Source organism: Rattus norvegicus, chromosome 3 (genome assembly GCF_036323735.1).
Source record: "Rattus norvegicus strain BN/NHsdMcwi chromosome 3, GRCr8, whole genome shotgun sequence".
Taxonomy (NCBI): domain Eukaryota; kingdom Metazoa; phylum Chordata; class Mammalia; order Rodentia; family Muridae; genus Rattus; species Rattus norvegicus.
In genome coordinates, this window is record NC_086021.1 from 33,868,624 (window position 1) to 33,881,669 (window position 13,046).

Here is a 13,046-nt window from a genome sequence, read left to right on the forward strand (position 1 = left end):
CTCAGAGAAGCTAGTGCAGACCCTGTCACAGCCCTGGTGCCAACAGTCTTGGCACCAGGCCCCGCCCTGGAGAAGCCTCGGGCCATGTGTGGTGTGTATGGCTTCTCAGCAGTCTGAGACTCCAGGGGATGAGAATAGTTGGAGTGTGGCCCACAGCATCTTTGCCAGCTCTGTGCCCTGCCCTTCCGCTGAGTCCCGGATGATGTCATGGCCAGCACTCACAGTGTAGACTACTGAGCTCAGAACAGGGTGGTCCTGAGACTTCCTCATTACAACCATAATGTCGGGGTTAATTTTCCTTGATATATGGGTTAGCAGATATTTTACCTTTTCTTCCTTATTTATTATTTTTCAATGTATTTATTTTTTTATGCACTGATGTGAGGTTGACAGATCCCCTAGAACTGGAGTTACAGACAGCTTGAGCTGCCAAGTAGGCCCTGGGAATTGAACCTGGGTCATCTGGAAGAACAGCCAATGATCTTAACCACTGAGGTTTCTCTACGGCTCCAATTTTTTTAATTTTTGAGACAAGTTCTCTCTATGTATCCCTGGATTGCCTGGAACTCACTATGTAAACAGGACTAGCCTTTCATAGAGATCCTCCTGCTTCTGCCAAAAATATTTGAAGATATTTATCAAATTTTATAAAATAAATTTTCATTGATTTTTTTCAGTGTTTCTTTTTTATTTTTTTTAAAGATTTTAATTTATTTTATGTATGTGACTACACTGTACTGTCACTGTCTTCAGACACACCAGAAGAGGGCATCGGATCCCATTTCAGATGGTTGTGAGCCACCATGTGGCTGCTGGGATTTGAACTCAGGACCTCTGGAAGAGCATCCAGTGCTCTTAACCACTGAGCCATGTCTTCAGTCCAATCTTTTTTCTTTTTAAGACAGGATTCTTTTTCTTTAGCCTAGGCTGACTCAAACTTGTGGGAATCCTCTTGCTTCAGTCTCCCACGTCTTGAGAGTAAAGGTATGAGCCATCAAGCTTGGATAAGTATTTTACTTCTGTGGTTGCTACTGTGTTTTGAGACAGGGTGTCACTTTGTAGTTCTGGATGAACTTTGCACTGAGGTTCAAGATGGCCTCGAACTCACAGCAGTGTTCTAGCCTCAGCCAAGCCTGTCATTCCAAGCGCTGGAGTTCCAGATGTGAACCACTGTCCATCTAAGTGCTTGATTTTTATGATGAAAAAATGTAGGAAACAATTGCAGGGTAAAAGAATGGTCAGTGACACAATAGACTGATATCAGTGGAGCAGGCTGCACAACAGGATTGCTAATTGTTTCGCGTTTTTGTTTATTTTATTTATTTTATTATTTGGAAGCAGGGTTTCTCTGTGTACTGCTGGCTGTCCTGGAACTTGAACTGTAGACCAGGCTGGCCTCGAACTCACAGAGGTTCTCTTGCCTCTGACTCAAAAGTGCTGGGATTAAAGGTGTGCACTACCAACACAAGTATTTTTTTTTAAATATCTAGGTCTGGAGCTCAGTGGGCAGAGGGCTTGCTTCCTGGGAGCCCTGGGTCCTATCCCAGGCACTGCATAACCAGGCATGATGGCACAGACCTGTAATCCCAGCTTTTAGGAGGTGGAAACAGGAGGCTCAGAGGGTCATGTACACTGTGAGTTTGAGGCCAGGCAGTGCTATATGACACCATGCATTTAATAAATGAACAGAAATCCCCTAATACGTATATATCTATGCACACATACTCTGCTTGTGCCTAGGAGGGATGACACTTGTAGGAAGGGTGTGGCCTAGGGGATCACAGAGCCTCTTCCTATCTCTCTCTCTGCTTTCCGGATTTTGTGTGGATCTGTTTAGTAATGTGTGCAGACTTTTCACATTATTGATTGGTTGGGTTTTAAGTTTTTATGTAAGTTGAAGCTTATCTATTTTCAGGGCGTTTGCACATTACAGCATGTGTGTGTGGAGGTCAGAGGACATCTTGCAGGAGTTGATCCTTAGCTCCTATTATGTGAGTCCCAGGCATGGAACTTGCATCACCAAGACTAGTAGCAGTTCCCTTCAGCTGATGAGCCTTCTCTCCAGCCCCATTGCTGTATCTCTGGCTCTTTTTCCAGTGTTTGATGGATTCTAACAAGTGCTTGTCACACTGCCTCTTTTCTCAGTTTGCCCCTGTCTCCAACCTATGCTTCATGGGTCCCCCAGGTCACAGCAGCAGAGCCTCTCCCTGTGGACACCCTGTAAATCCTGGGGCACCAGGTGGCTATTCACCTGGGGACATGAGGGGGACGGGGCAGAGGGAGAGAATATGGATGAGATGGATGAGGCCTGACAGTGGCAGTGTGGAGGGACAGAGGATAGCATAGGGGAAGTTAGGTTGGGGTGGGGAGGGTGCAAGGTAGGAGGACACACACTTACAGATGAACTGAAATGAGTGGAGTTGAACGGCCTTGAGGAAGAGACTTAATTGTTCTTCCACAAATGTGGGATACTCCAGAGGGTGGCCTTTGTGAATGGCAGTCAGTACACGGATAAATCAGGGAACAGCACTGTTCTAAGCTGTGTATAACACAGTCGGCCGACTACGATGTGTTGTGTATCCACTATGTACTATGTGCTGGGCGAGGCACTGGAATAACCATGGGCAGCAGCAGCCGACATACAAGCATCCATGCAGAGCTAAGTCCCAAATGAGAGAAGCAGAGCAAGGGAGGGGACAAGACAGCTGCAGTCTGGAAAGGCTTCTGGAAGAGCCAGCTCATGCACAGCTTTAAAAGCAGGACCAAGCCAGACCCCAGGACCCCTCACCCCCAGGGCTGTGAACATGGTAGAGTGCCATGCAGGACACTTACAGACTGGTGCAAGCACCGGGTGAGTGAGGCTCCAGCTTTCCTTCCCCAGAGTGGCCACATCAGGTGCACCGAGAGGGCTGCTGCACTCCTGAACATGCCTCTGAGGTAGGTCCACAGGCACTGCAGGCTTCCCCTCCAGAGGGACAGAAGGGCAGACAGCCTAGCCCAGAAAATGGCTCCAAGCCAGGGCCTGAGTCCCACACACAGTTCTAACAACAACAACAGCAACAACAATAGAATTGCTGTGCCTTGACCTGCTGCCAGGCACTTTATTGCCTGACTCTTCCCCTCTGTCACACACAATGGCCTTTAGAGTTCTAATCACCTCCAAAGGCAAAATGACCTAGGTGAAGATCACTGACAGATGCTAGCAACACAGGGGGCATAAACCCAGACTCCTGCTCCAATTCTGAAATCACACATGAACACGCACTTGCACACGTGCACTCACACACCCAGCATTCCTGGTAGCAGGACAACAAACCTAGCCTGGGTCACATCCTTGGACTGCCACACATGAGACTGAGGAACCTGGTAAATGACAACAGAGCTCCAGCTCACAAACTCAAACTGACAGTGAAAAGAAAATTATACGAATTCTAGGTTTATAAATATAAAAATTAAAAAAATAAACCCCAAAAGGCCACAGACCCAGGGCTAAGCCCTGCAGCCAAGACTAGCAGGCCATAAAGATAAAGGAGCACAGGAAACACTGTTCAGGCAGGACTGACAAGCCATAAAGAAAAGGAATGCAGGAACCAGCCTGAGTTAATGGGACTGATTCATGGGACGTCTGGCAGGAAGACATCTCCCCCCAGCTCACTCAGGGCCATCCTCCAGACCCTGATAAGCCCCTGACTTCTAACACGTACTCTTTCTGCTTTGTTCTCACTGCTATGTTTGAATGAGCCAATTGTATGTAACCACGCCAAAACCCCCTAGCCTTCTCTATATAACCCTCTGACTTTTGAGTTTCGGGGCCGACACCTCTGTCTCCTGCGTGGGATACGTGTCGGCCCGGAGATCTCTGTAATAGGTCTCCGTAATAAACCTCGCCTTTGCTTATTACATCCAAAATGGTCTCTCTGTGTCTGGGGTCCGCGATTTCCCAAGACTTGAGTAAGGGTCTCTCTGCGTGGGATCTTTCATAATGGGGGCTCGTCCGGGATCTGCGCGACCACCCCAGACTCTGAAGACCCCTTGGAGGTGAGTTGGATGTTTGTCTGAGTGTTTCTGTGAGAGCGGCGCCGCATTTGTCAGTCTGTGTCTGTCTGTTTTGGTTCCGCCATGTGTGTATATGTGTGTGTCTCGGTACCGGTGAAGTCTCACTCTGGTCAGTACTTAGAGAGTGGACGTGGAGTCTCACTCTGGTCAGTGCTTAGAGAGTGGACGTGGAGTCTCACTCTGGTCAGTGCTTAGAGAGTGGACGTGGAGTCTCACTCTGGTCAGTGCTTAGAGAGTGGACGTGGAATCTCACTCTGGTCAGTGCTTAGAGAGTGGACGTGGAATCTCACTCTGGTCAGTGCTTAGAGAGTGGACGTGGAGTCTCACTCTGGTCAGTGCTTAGAGAGTGGACGTGGAGTCTCACTCTGGTCAGTGCTTAGAGAGTGGACGTGGAGTCTCACTCTGGTCAGTGCTTAGAGAGTGGACGTGGAGTCTCACTCTGGTCAGTGCTTAGAGAGTGGACGTGGAGTCTCACTCTGGTCAGTGCTTAGAGAGTGGACGTGGAGTCTCACTCTGGTCAGTGCTTAGAGAGTGGACGTGGAGTCTCACTCTGGTCAGTGCTTAGAGAGTGGACGTGGAGTCTCACTCTGGTCAGTGCTTAGAGAGTGGACGTGGAGTCTCACTCTGGTCAGTGCTTAGAGAGTGGACGTGGAGTCTCACTCTGGTCAGTGCTTAGAGAGTGGACGTGGAGTCTCACTCTGGTCAGTGCTTAGAGAGTGGACGTGGAGTCTCACTCTGGTCAGTGCTTAGAGAGTGGACGTGGAGTCTCACTCTGGTCAGTGCTTAGAGAGTGGACGTGGAGTCTCACTCTGGTCAGTGCTTAGAGAGTGGACGTGGAGTCTCACTCTGGTCAGTGCTTAGAGAGTGGACGTGGAGTCTCACTCTGGTCAGTGCTTAGAGAGTGGACGTGGAGTCTCACTCTGGTCAGTGCTTAGAGAGTGGACGTGGAGTCTCACTCTGGTCAGTGCTTAGAGAGTGGACGTGGAGTCTCACTCTGGTCAGTGCTTAGAGAGTGGACGTGGAGTCTCACTCTGGTCAGTGCTTAGAGAGTGGACGTGGAGTCTCACTCTGGTCAGTGCTTAGAGAGTGGACGTGGAGTCTCACTCTGGTCAGTGCTTAGAGAGTGGACGTGGAGTCTCACTCTGGTCAGTGCTTAGAGAGTGGACGTGGAGTCTCACTCTGGTCAGTGCTTAGAGAGTGGACGTGGAGTCTCACTCTGGTCAGTGCTTAGAGAGTGGACGTGGAGTCTCACTCTGGTCAGTGCTTAGAGAGTGGACGTGGAGTCTCACTCTGGTCAGTGCTTAGAGAGTGGACGTGGAGTCTCACTCTGGTCAGTGCTTAGAGAGTGGACGTGGAGTCTCACTCTGGTCAGTGCTTAGAGAGTGGACGTGGAGTCTCACTCTGGTCAGTGCTTAGAGAGTGGACGTGGAGTCTCACTCTGGTCAGTGCTTAGAGAGTGGACGTGGAGTCTCACTCTGGTCAGTGCTTAGAGAGTGGAAGTAGAATACGTGTTAGTGTCTGTTGTCTGTATTCTGTTTCTGTGTTTGGTATCCCAGAAGCAGCTAAGGTTAAGCTGCAGTTTGGGCCAGGTACTGAAGGTACCAGGCATCTGTGAAAATTGGTTATAAGATGCTTTGTCTTGATATTGTTTGTCTGGTTTGTTTTCTGTGGTATTGTCGAGTGTCTTTTTGGCTTTTGTTTCGTTTTTAAATTTAGACTGACGACTGTGTTTAAAATCTTGGACTGACGACTGTGTTTAAAATCTTGGACTGACGACTGTGTTTGAAATCATGAAACTGTTTGCTTTGTTCGTCATAGAGTTTTACTTGGTCCTCTTGGTGCTTAAGTTAAAAGTTAAAAATAATTTGCTTGAGAGAAATTGTTTTCTGCCAAGGAGTTTTGTCTTTCTCTCTTGAGCCTCCTCCCCAAGGAGAGAGGCCCCTCCCTTTACTCCCCTTGATCAGCCTAGCTGCTGTTAACAGTTGTGTAAACAGACATTAACAAAAACCTTGAGGACAAAACCTCTCATAAATAAAAAAGTTCCCCAGATTAGGCCTCCGGTATAAAACAAGTATAGTGAGTAAGAAACTTAATTTTATGGACCCCGCTCCAAGTGGCGGTGTGTTGGTTGATAGCCAACGTTAATTTTTTAAAACATAGTGTTTTATCTGTGCTTGTGCTCGCAACACACAGTAGGGGGGAGCGAAATTAGCTGCGGAGCTGCTACAGCGAGCATGGGGACTTCTCAAGTCTCACCCAATTTTTCTGGCTCTTCAGGAGCTGTTTAAAAGGAAAAGGCTTAAGGTAAAAAGAAACACTATAGAGAGATTTCTTAGTGAATTACTACACCTTGGTTCGCGATCTCTGGGAATCTCACGATGGACAGCTGAGATAAACTAGAAAAAGATTTAAATTTTGCTTGAGAGCAAGGATTCTTAAAGGCGGAGTTTCAGCCGGTATGGCACTTAGTGCATAGCTGCCTAAAAGATCAGAAATGCTGTCAACAGGCTATAAAAAAGGGACAGGCTGTGTTAGAAATGCTACATGAAGAATGATCTAAAAAGGCTGAGAGTGAGGTGGGGGAGGACTCTAAGAAAAACAAGAACAAGAAAGGAATTTCTGCTTTTAGTGACCAGACCTTCAACTCTTGCTCACAGAAAGAGGGTGCTCATTAAGAGAAGTTCTTTAAGGAGCCTGCCTTATCTGCTGGCCCTATTCCAAGAGAGGAGCCAGTCTCCAGCATTAAATTACTTTTCTCACTGGTCATCATTAACATGGAGAATGCCTTTGATCCTATTCCCACAGCAGCCAGTTCCTGCCCCTGTGGTCGAAATGTCCCAGGTTGGGGGACAGAGAAGCCCCTAAAATAGTTTCAAAAAATCTACTACAAACGGTGAAGAACTTTGTTTTGTTTTGCCAGTCAGAATTTAAAATTCAGGCTTTGGCTGTGGCCAAGGTCAGGATTAATGTTTTCTTTTCCATGGGCCTTTAGCCCACTGAGAAAGTTTGGTAAAGGGCTGCTACTGAGGTCCTGAAAGCCCCAGGTGAACTGGTTACAATTCTTTTGTCAGCTGCTTAGTATCTAACACCCAGGTTCTAACGTCTCTCCATCCTTTTGTTATTAGTTCTTACTGGAAGCCTAGTGCCATTTAGAGGATGGGTCTCTTGAGCGATAAAGCCACTGAGCTGGCACTAAAAAAAAGTACTCCTTAAGGGAAAATCTAAGTCCAGAGAGACAACCGGTAACAGATAGGCTGCCCCTCTGCTCACTTTTCTGTTTCACAGACACAAGGTCTTTTTGTCCCAAAAAAGCCTCCTGGCTTAGCTGTGTGACTAAATGCTGTTTGCCCTCTTCAGTGGACCTCTATTCTCAAGATTCCCTTGTTTTCTCACCATCCCATTTAAGATGCTTGTTAGTAACTGTTACAGGTCTCCTTTACCACCGAGGAAAGACGGAATCCTACTAGAGGCTAGAAAAAGTGTTCCAGAGATGGATAGAAGGCCCTCACTTCTGCCTGCTCTCTTCAGACACCTAAAGGTAGGGAGTGCCAGGTCTGCTGCCAGGCTCCAAGGGTGGGTCTCTGAGGGGCTAGAAAATGCCCCACCAATCTGGCTAAGATAAAAAAAGGATATAAAGAAAAAGTTACAAAAATTTGAAGGGTTAAGTTGCTGAGAGTTAGTATAAGTTACAGAGAAAGTAAGGTTAAAAAAGAAAGAGGTAAAAAAGAACAGAAAGCTAGGGAAGAAAAGAGACAAAAAGAAAAAGAAGTTAAAGAGCTAAAGAGAGATAAAAGACAAGAGAGGAACATATACTGGCCACAGTAGTTAGGGAACCTAGGAAGATAGTACCTGGCAACAGAAGAGAATTCCTGGCTAAAGATCAGTGTGCCTAATACGAAAAAAAAGGACATTGGGTCAGGGACTGCCCCAGAAAGAACAAGAGGGGACACTGGAGAGCCTCTTGGTGCTGGTTATACACAGAGATAGAAGGGAAGCCCGCCCAGTTGTTTTGTGGATACAGGGACCCAATGCTCTGTGCTCCTATGCCCCCCAGTGGGCCAATATCCAAAGACCTTGAGTACAAAGAGCTACTGACAACGAACAATACTTATGGACTGCCCGAAGAACAGTGGACCTTGGCGTGGGCCGGGTAACCCACCCACTAATTCATGGTCATCCCTGACTGCCCCTATCCCTTGCTCATGAGAAAACTGTTCTCCAAAATGGCTTACGTGGGCTAAAATGGCTGGGTGAGGCCAGGTGTATGCATATCTACAGACTATAAATGTGGAGCTTAAGACCTGTCTCAGTGCACCAGTACCTGATGCTGGGAGATGTGTGGCTTAGTGCTTTTCGGCCTGAAACACATCACTCCTGCCAGCCGGGCACTAACAATTATCACCCAATCCAGGACTTAAACTGTGATAGAGTGGCTGATGTTTTGCCTTTGGATAGAGTGTCCCTAAAGATGGGACCACTGGTCAGCTGCCATGGACTAGATTCTCCACCGGTTGGGGACAATCTGGTCACCTTGCTGCCCAATCCGGACCTGGAGCCACCACAGCACAAGTGTCAAACACTGACAGAAGCACATGGGTGGAGGAAAGACCTCTGCGACTGGCTGATTGACCCCTGCTGAAAGCCGAGGACCTTGTCCACAGACGGGAACAGTTCTCTTCATGAATGAAGGTCAGAGACAAGTGGGTGCTGCCATGGTGGACAACACAATGTCATCTAGAATGGCTGAACCCCAACCCCCCCAGCACATCAGCGCCACAGATGTCTTTGCCATCTCTTAGATGCCCTGATGAAGCCAACAACTGTGAGTACTATTCATTGCTTAGGATATCAGGAGGAAAGAGATTCAGTGACATGGGACAGTAACAAAACAGATAAAGTGGCTCGAGAAATGGTTATACAGGAGCCTATCCTGGTTACAGGCCTACAAGAGACAGCCACTGGGAACTGAGATTGGACTAAGGGATGGCCTCACTTAGAATGTACAACAGAAGAAAAGGCCCAAGTTGTTTAAAAGATAAAAGGACAATGACACACTTGGGGAGAAAGCTATACCCCCCAAAGAACAAACAAAAGACTCACTTTGCCAAATTAAGAAATGGACTCATTTAAGAGATAAGAAGTTTGTCCAAATAGTTAAAATATATATAATAGACTTTAAGATTTTAGCCAAGAGAGACAGTAAAAAGTATAAGATATGTCAATAAGTAAATGCTTAACAAGCAAACAGGGCAAAGAGACCTAGAGAGTTTAGTGAAAAGTCGAAGTGAACTTCACTGAGATAAAACCAAAAAAATATAATCACAAGTATCTCCTAGTGCTTGTAGATACTTTTTCAGGAATAGATAGAAGCTTTCCTCACCAAACGAGAGACGGCCTCTACAATCATCAAGAAGATACTGAAAGAAATCTTCCCCAGGTCTGGAATGCCCAAGGTAATCTGGTCAGACAACGGTCCTACTTTCATTGCCAAGGTAAGCCAGGGTGTGGCCAAGTATTTAGAGGTCGATTAGAAATTACATTATATTTACAGACCTCAAAGTTCAGGACAGGTAGAGTAAATAAATAGAACTCTAAAAGAGACCCTAAACAAATTGACTATGGAGACTGGCACAGACTGGGTGACACTCCTTCCCTCCTGCTCTCTTCAGAGCAAGAAATACCCCTTCCAAATTTCAGCCTTACCCCCTTTGAGATCTTATATGGGGCCTCAGCTCCCCTGACTATATTAGATGATGTTACTGAACCAACATGTCATAGTGCCATAGTAATAATGATTTGTGTGCCAGGCTAAAAGACCTACAGGTGATACAGAAAGAAATCTGCTCACAGCTGACAGCAGCCTATGCCCCGGAGACCCCTGAGACATCCCATCAGTTCCAGGTCGGAAGCAGCTACACTGAGCCCAGACACTCGAGCCTCGCTGGAAAGGACCATACCTGGTGCTGCTGACCACCCTGACAGCTGTCAATTCTCAGCCCTCACCAGCCGTGTACTAGCTGTTGGGGCTGAGAGCTGAGACTTAGAGGGACACTCAACATGTTTGCCCTGGGTTCCATCGAGATAGGTGGGGGGATAGGCTTGATTTCTATTACAAATGATGTAACATTACATATGTTAATACTCCTAACACTTCTTGGGACTGTGCCTCAGGGATCACTACCTGTATAAGTTTAAAAGTTCTGAAAGACAGTAATGACCTTGGTGTATAGGTTTAGATAGTGTCCAGATAGAATCCTGATGCCAAAGACTTTTTAGCTGACCTCCAAGAATACCTAACCTCCCTCTCAGAGGTAGTCCTTCAAAATAAGAAAAGATTAGACCTGATATTCCTTAAAGAAGGAGTCTGTGTGCTATACTGAAAGAAAAATGTTGCTTCTATACAGACCATTCAGGAATAATTAAAGACTCCATAAATAAACTTAAAAAAAGGTTAGACAAAAGACAGACAGGAAAACACATCAGAGATGGTTCGAGAGCTAGTTTAGTAGATCTCCCTGGATGACTACCCTACACTCTGCTACAGCTGGGCCATTATTAATAATTTTCTTGGTTTTAGTTTTTGGCTCCTGCGTGACAAACAGGTTAATTGCTTTTGTTAAAAATTGAGTGGGTGCTGTGCGGTTGATGGTTGTGAGACAACAGTACCAGTCAGTTAGGACAACTGGTGAGACCAAATAAGACTTGATATCAAAATTCTAAGATTAGAATTATTTAATAGGAGAAGACAGGAATGAAAAGAAAATTATACGAATTCTAGGTTTATAAATATAAAAATTAAAAAAATAAACCCCAAAAGGCCACAGACCCAGGGCTAAGCCCTGCAGCCAAGACTAGCAGGCCATAAAGATAAAGGAGCACAGGAAACACTGTTCAGGCAGGACTGACAAGCCATAAAGAAAAGGAATGCAGGAACCAGCCTGAGTTAATGGGACTGATTCATGGGACGTCTGGCAGGAAGACATCTCCCCCCAGCTCACTCAGGGCCATCCTCCAGACCCTGATAAGCCCCTGACTTCTAACACGTACTCTTTCTGCTTTGTTCTCACTGCTATGTTTGAATGAGCCAATTGTATGTAACCACGCCAAAACCCCCTAGCCTTCTCTATATAACCCTCTGACTTTTGAGTTTCGGGGCCGACACCTCTGTCTCCTGCGTGGGATACGTGTCGGCCCGGAGATCTCTGTAATAGGTCTCCGTAATAAACCTCGCCTTTGCTTATTACATCCAAAATGGTCTCTCTGTGTCTGGGGTCCGCGATTTCCCAAGACTTGAGTAAGGGTCTCTCTGCGTGGGATCTTTCAACAGAAACCACATAAGGAAAATGTAAAGAAAAGAAAAAGGCTGTCAGGCAGATATGTAGTGGTGCAAGTCTATAATCCCAGCCCTGAGTAGGCAGAGGCAGGAGGATCACCACCAAGTTCTAGTCCAGCCTGAGCTGTCGAATAGGAGCTGCCTTAAAAAACAAACAAAACAAGCAAAACAAACAAGACAAAGCAAAACCAAGAAGCCAGCAGTGCACCATAAACCTACAGACAACTCTGAGAAGGTCGGATGCGTCACATCACCCAATATCAAAACCTGATACAGGACAAAGCTGAGGGGACCAAAAAATAAAATAATAATAACAGTAATAAGAAATGCAAAGGGAACAGTATCAACTACCCGGACCCCCCAGAGCTCCCAGAGACTAAACCACCAACCAGAGTATACATGGAGGGATCCATGGACACAGACACATATGTAGCAGAGGATGGCCTTCTCTGACATCAGTTGGAGGGGGGGGCCTTGGTCCTGTGGAGGCTTGATGCCCCAGGGTAGGGGGATGCTAGAGCAGTGAGGCTGGAGTGGGTGAATGGGTGGGGAGGCACCCTCATTGAGGCAAAGGGGAAGGAGAAGGGGAGAATGGGATGGGAAGTTTTTGGAACGGTAAATGGGAAGGGAGAATATCATTTGAAATGTAAACGAATAAAATGATTGATGATGATGATGATGATGATGATGATGATAAAAGGACAGACCTGCAGACTATGCATGCATTGGAACCAACAATTCTCAAATCAACTGCCATGCTCACAGATGATTGCTCCTACAAAGGCCAGGATAATTAAAGGAAAAAACAGTCTTCAACACATTCTGCTGGATCAACTGGACATTAACACTGGCCTGAAATGACGCCCAAGTTCTCCCTCAGGCAAAAGGTGTTTACTCAGCCTGCTATTGGAACAACACCAGGAGACAGGGCGTGGGAGCACCTGGCCTAGGTTCTAAGCACTGGGATAAAAGGCTTTTACTCTACATACAACTGATAGTCTCATAACACCGAGTTTACTAAGTGCCATTGAATTGTATACTTAAAGATGGTTGGAAATGGAAAGGTGGCTTCGAAGCTAAGAACATTTGCTGCTCTTCCAGAGAAACCAAGTTTGATTCCCAGCACCCATGTCAGGTAGTCCCCAACTGTTTAATTATATATATATATATATATATATACCTCACAAACAAACCAAATACTCACTTCCTGTCCCCCTGTGCACACCTCCTGCTGAGCAGTCACCTCAGTGTTGGTTGGTGCTGGGTTCTTCACATGAGAGCCATTGTGGAGTGTGTGGCCCCGTGTGAGCATGTACAGCATGGCGACAGTCACCCAAAGTGCAGCATTTGGGGACATCTCACTGCAGGACTGTACTCTGCTTTATCCACATAGTGGCGATTTGGGGATTATTTTCTACACGTCTTTAAAAAGATGTATCTATTTTTATTTTGCATGTTGTCTGACTCAGTGTGTGTGTGTGTGTGTGTGTGTGTGTGTGTGTAGGCCAGAATAGGGCATAGTAGCCCCCAGTACTGCTATTACAGGGGGACGTGAGCCACTCTGTGGGTGCTAGGAACTGAACCTAGCAAGTACTGTTAACCACTGAGCCATCTCCCCAGCCCCCATTCTACATTTTTTTTTTTCTTTTCTATTTTT

The 13,046-nt window shown here is 46.3% G+C and overlaps 1 protein-coding gene across 7 annotated transcripts in view; it reads right to left on the bottom strand.

Moving 5' to 3' along the window:
- The window catches only part of Kyat1 (kynurenine aminotransferase 1), a 33,747-nt gene that overhangs the window by 11,217 nt on the left and 9,484 nt on the right, over nt 1-13,046 (bottom strand). For 3 of the 7 annotated variants that reach the window (XM_008761658.3, XM_008761659.4, XM_039105230.2), the window contains exon 2: nt 2,833-3,041. The exons of 3 other annotated variants lie outside the window; for them this stretch is intronic. In XM_008761658.3, coding sequence (XP_008759880.1) covers nt 2,833-2,928 — 96 coding nt within the window. In that variant the 5' untranslated portion in view covers nt 2,929-3,041. 7 annotated transcript variants of the gene reach the window in all.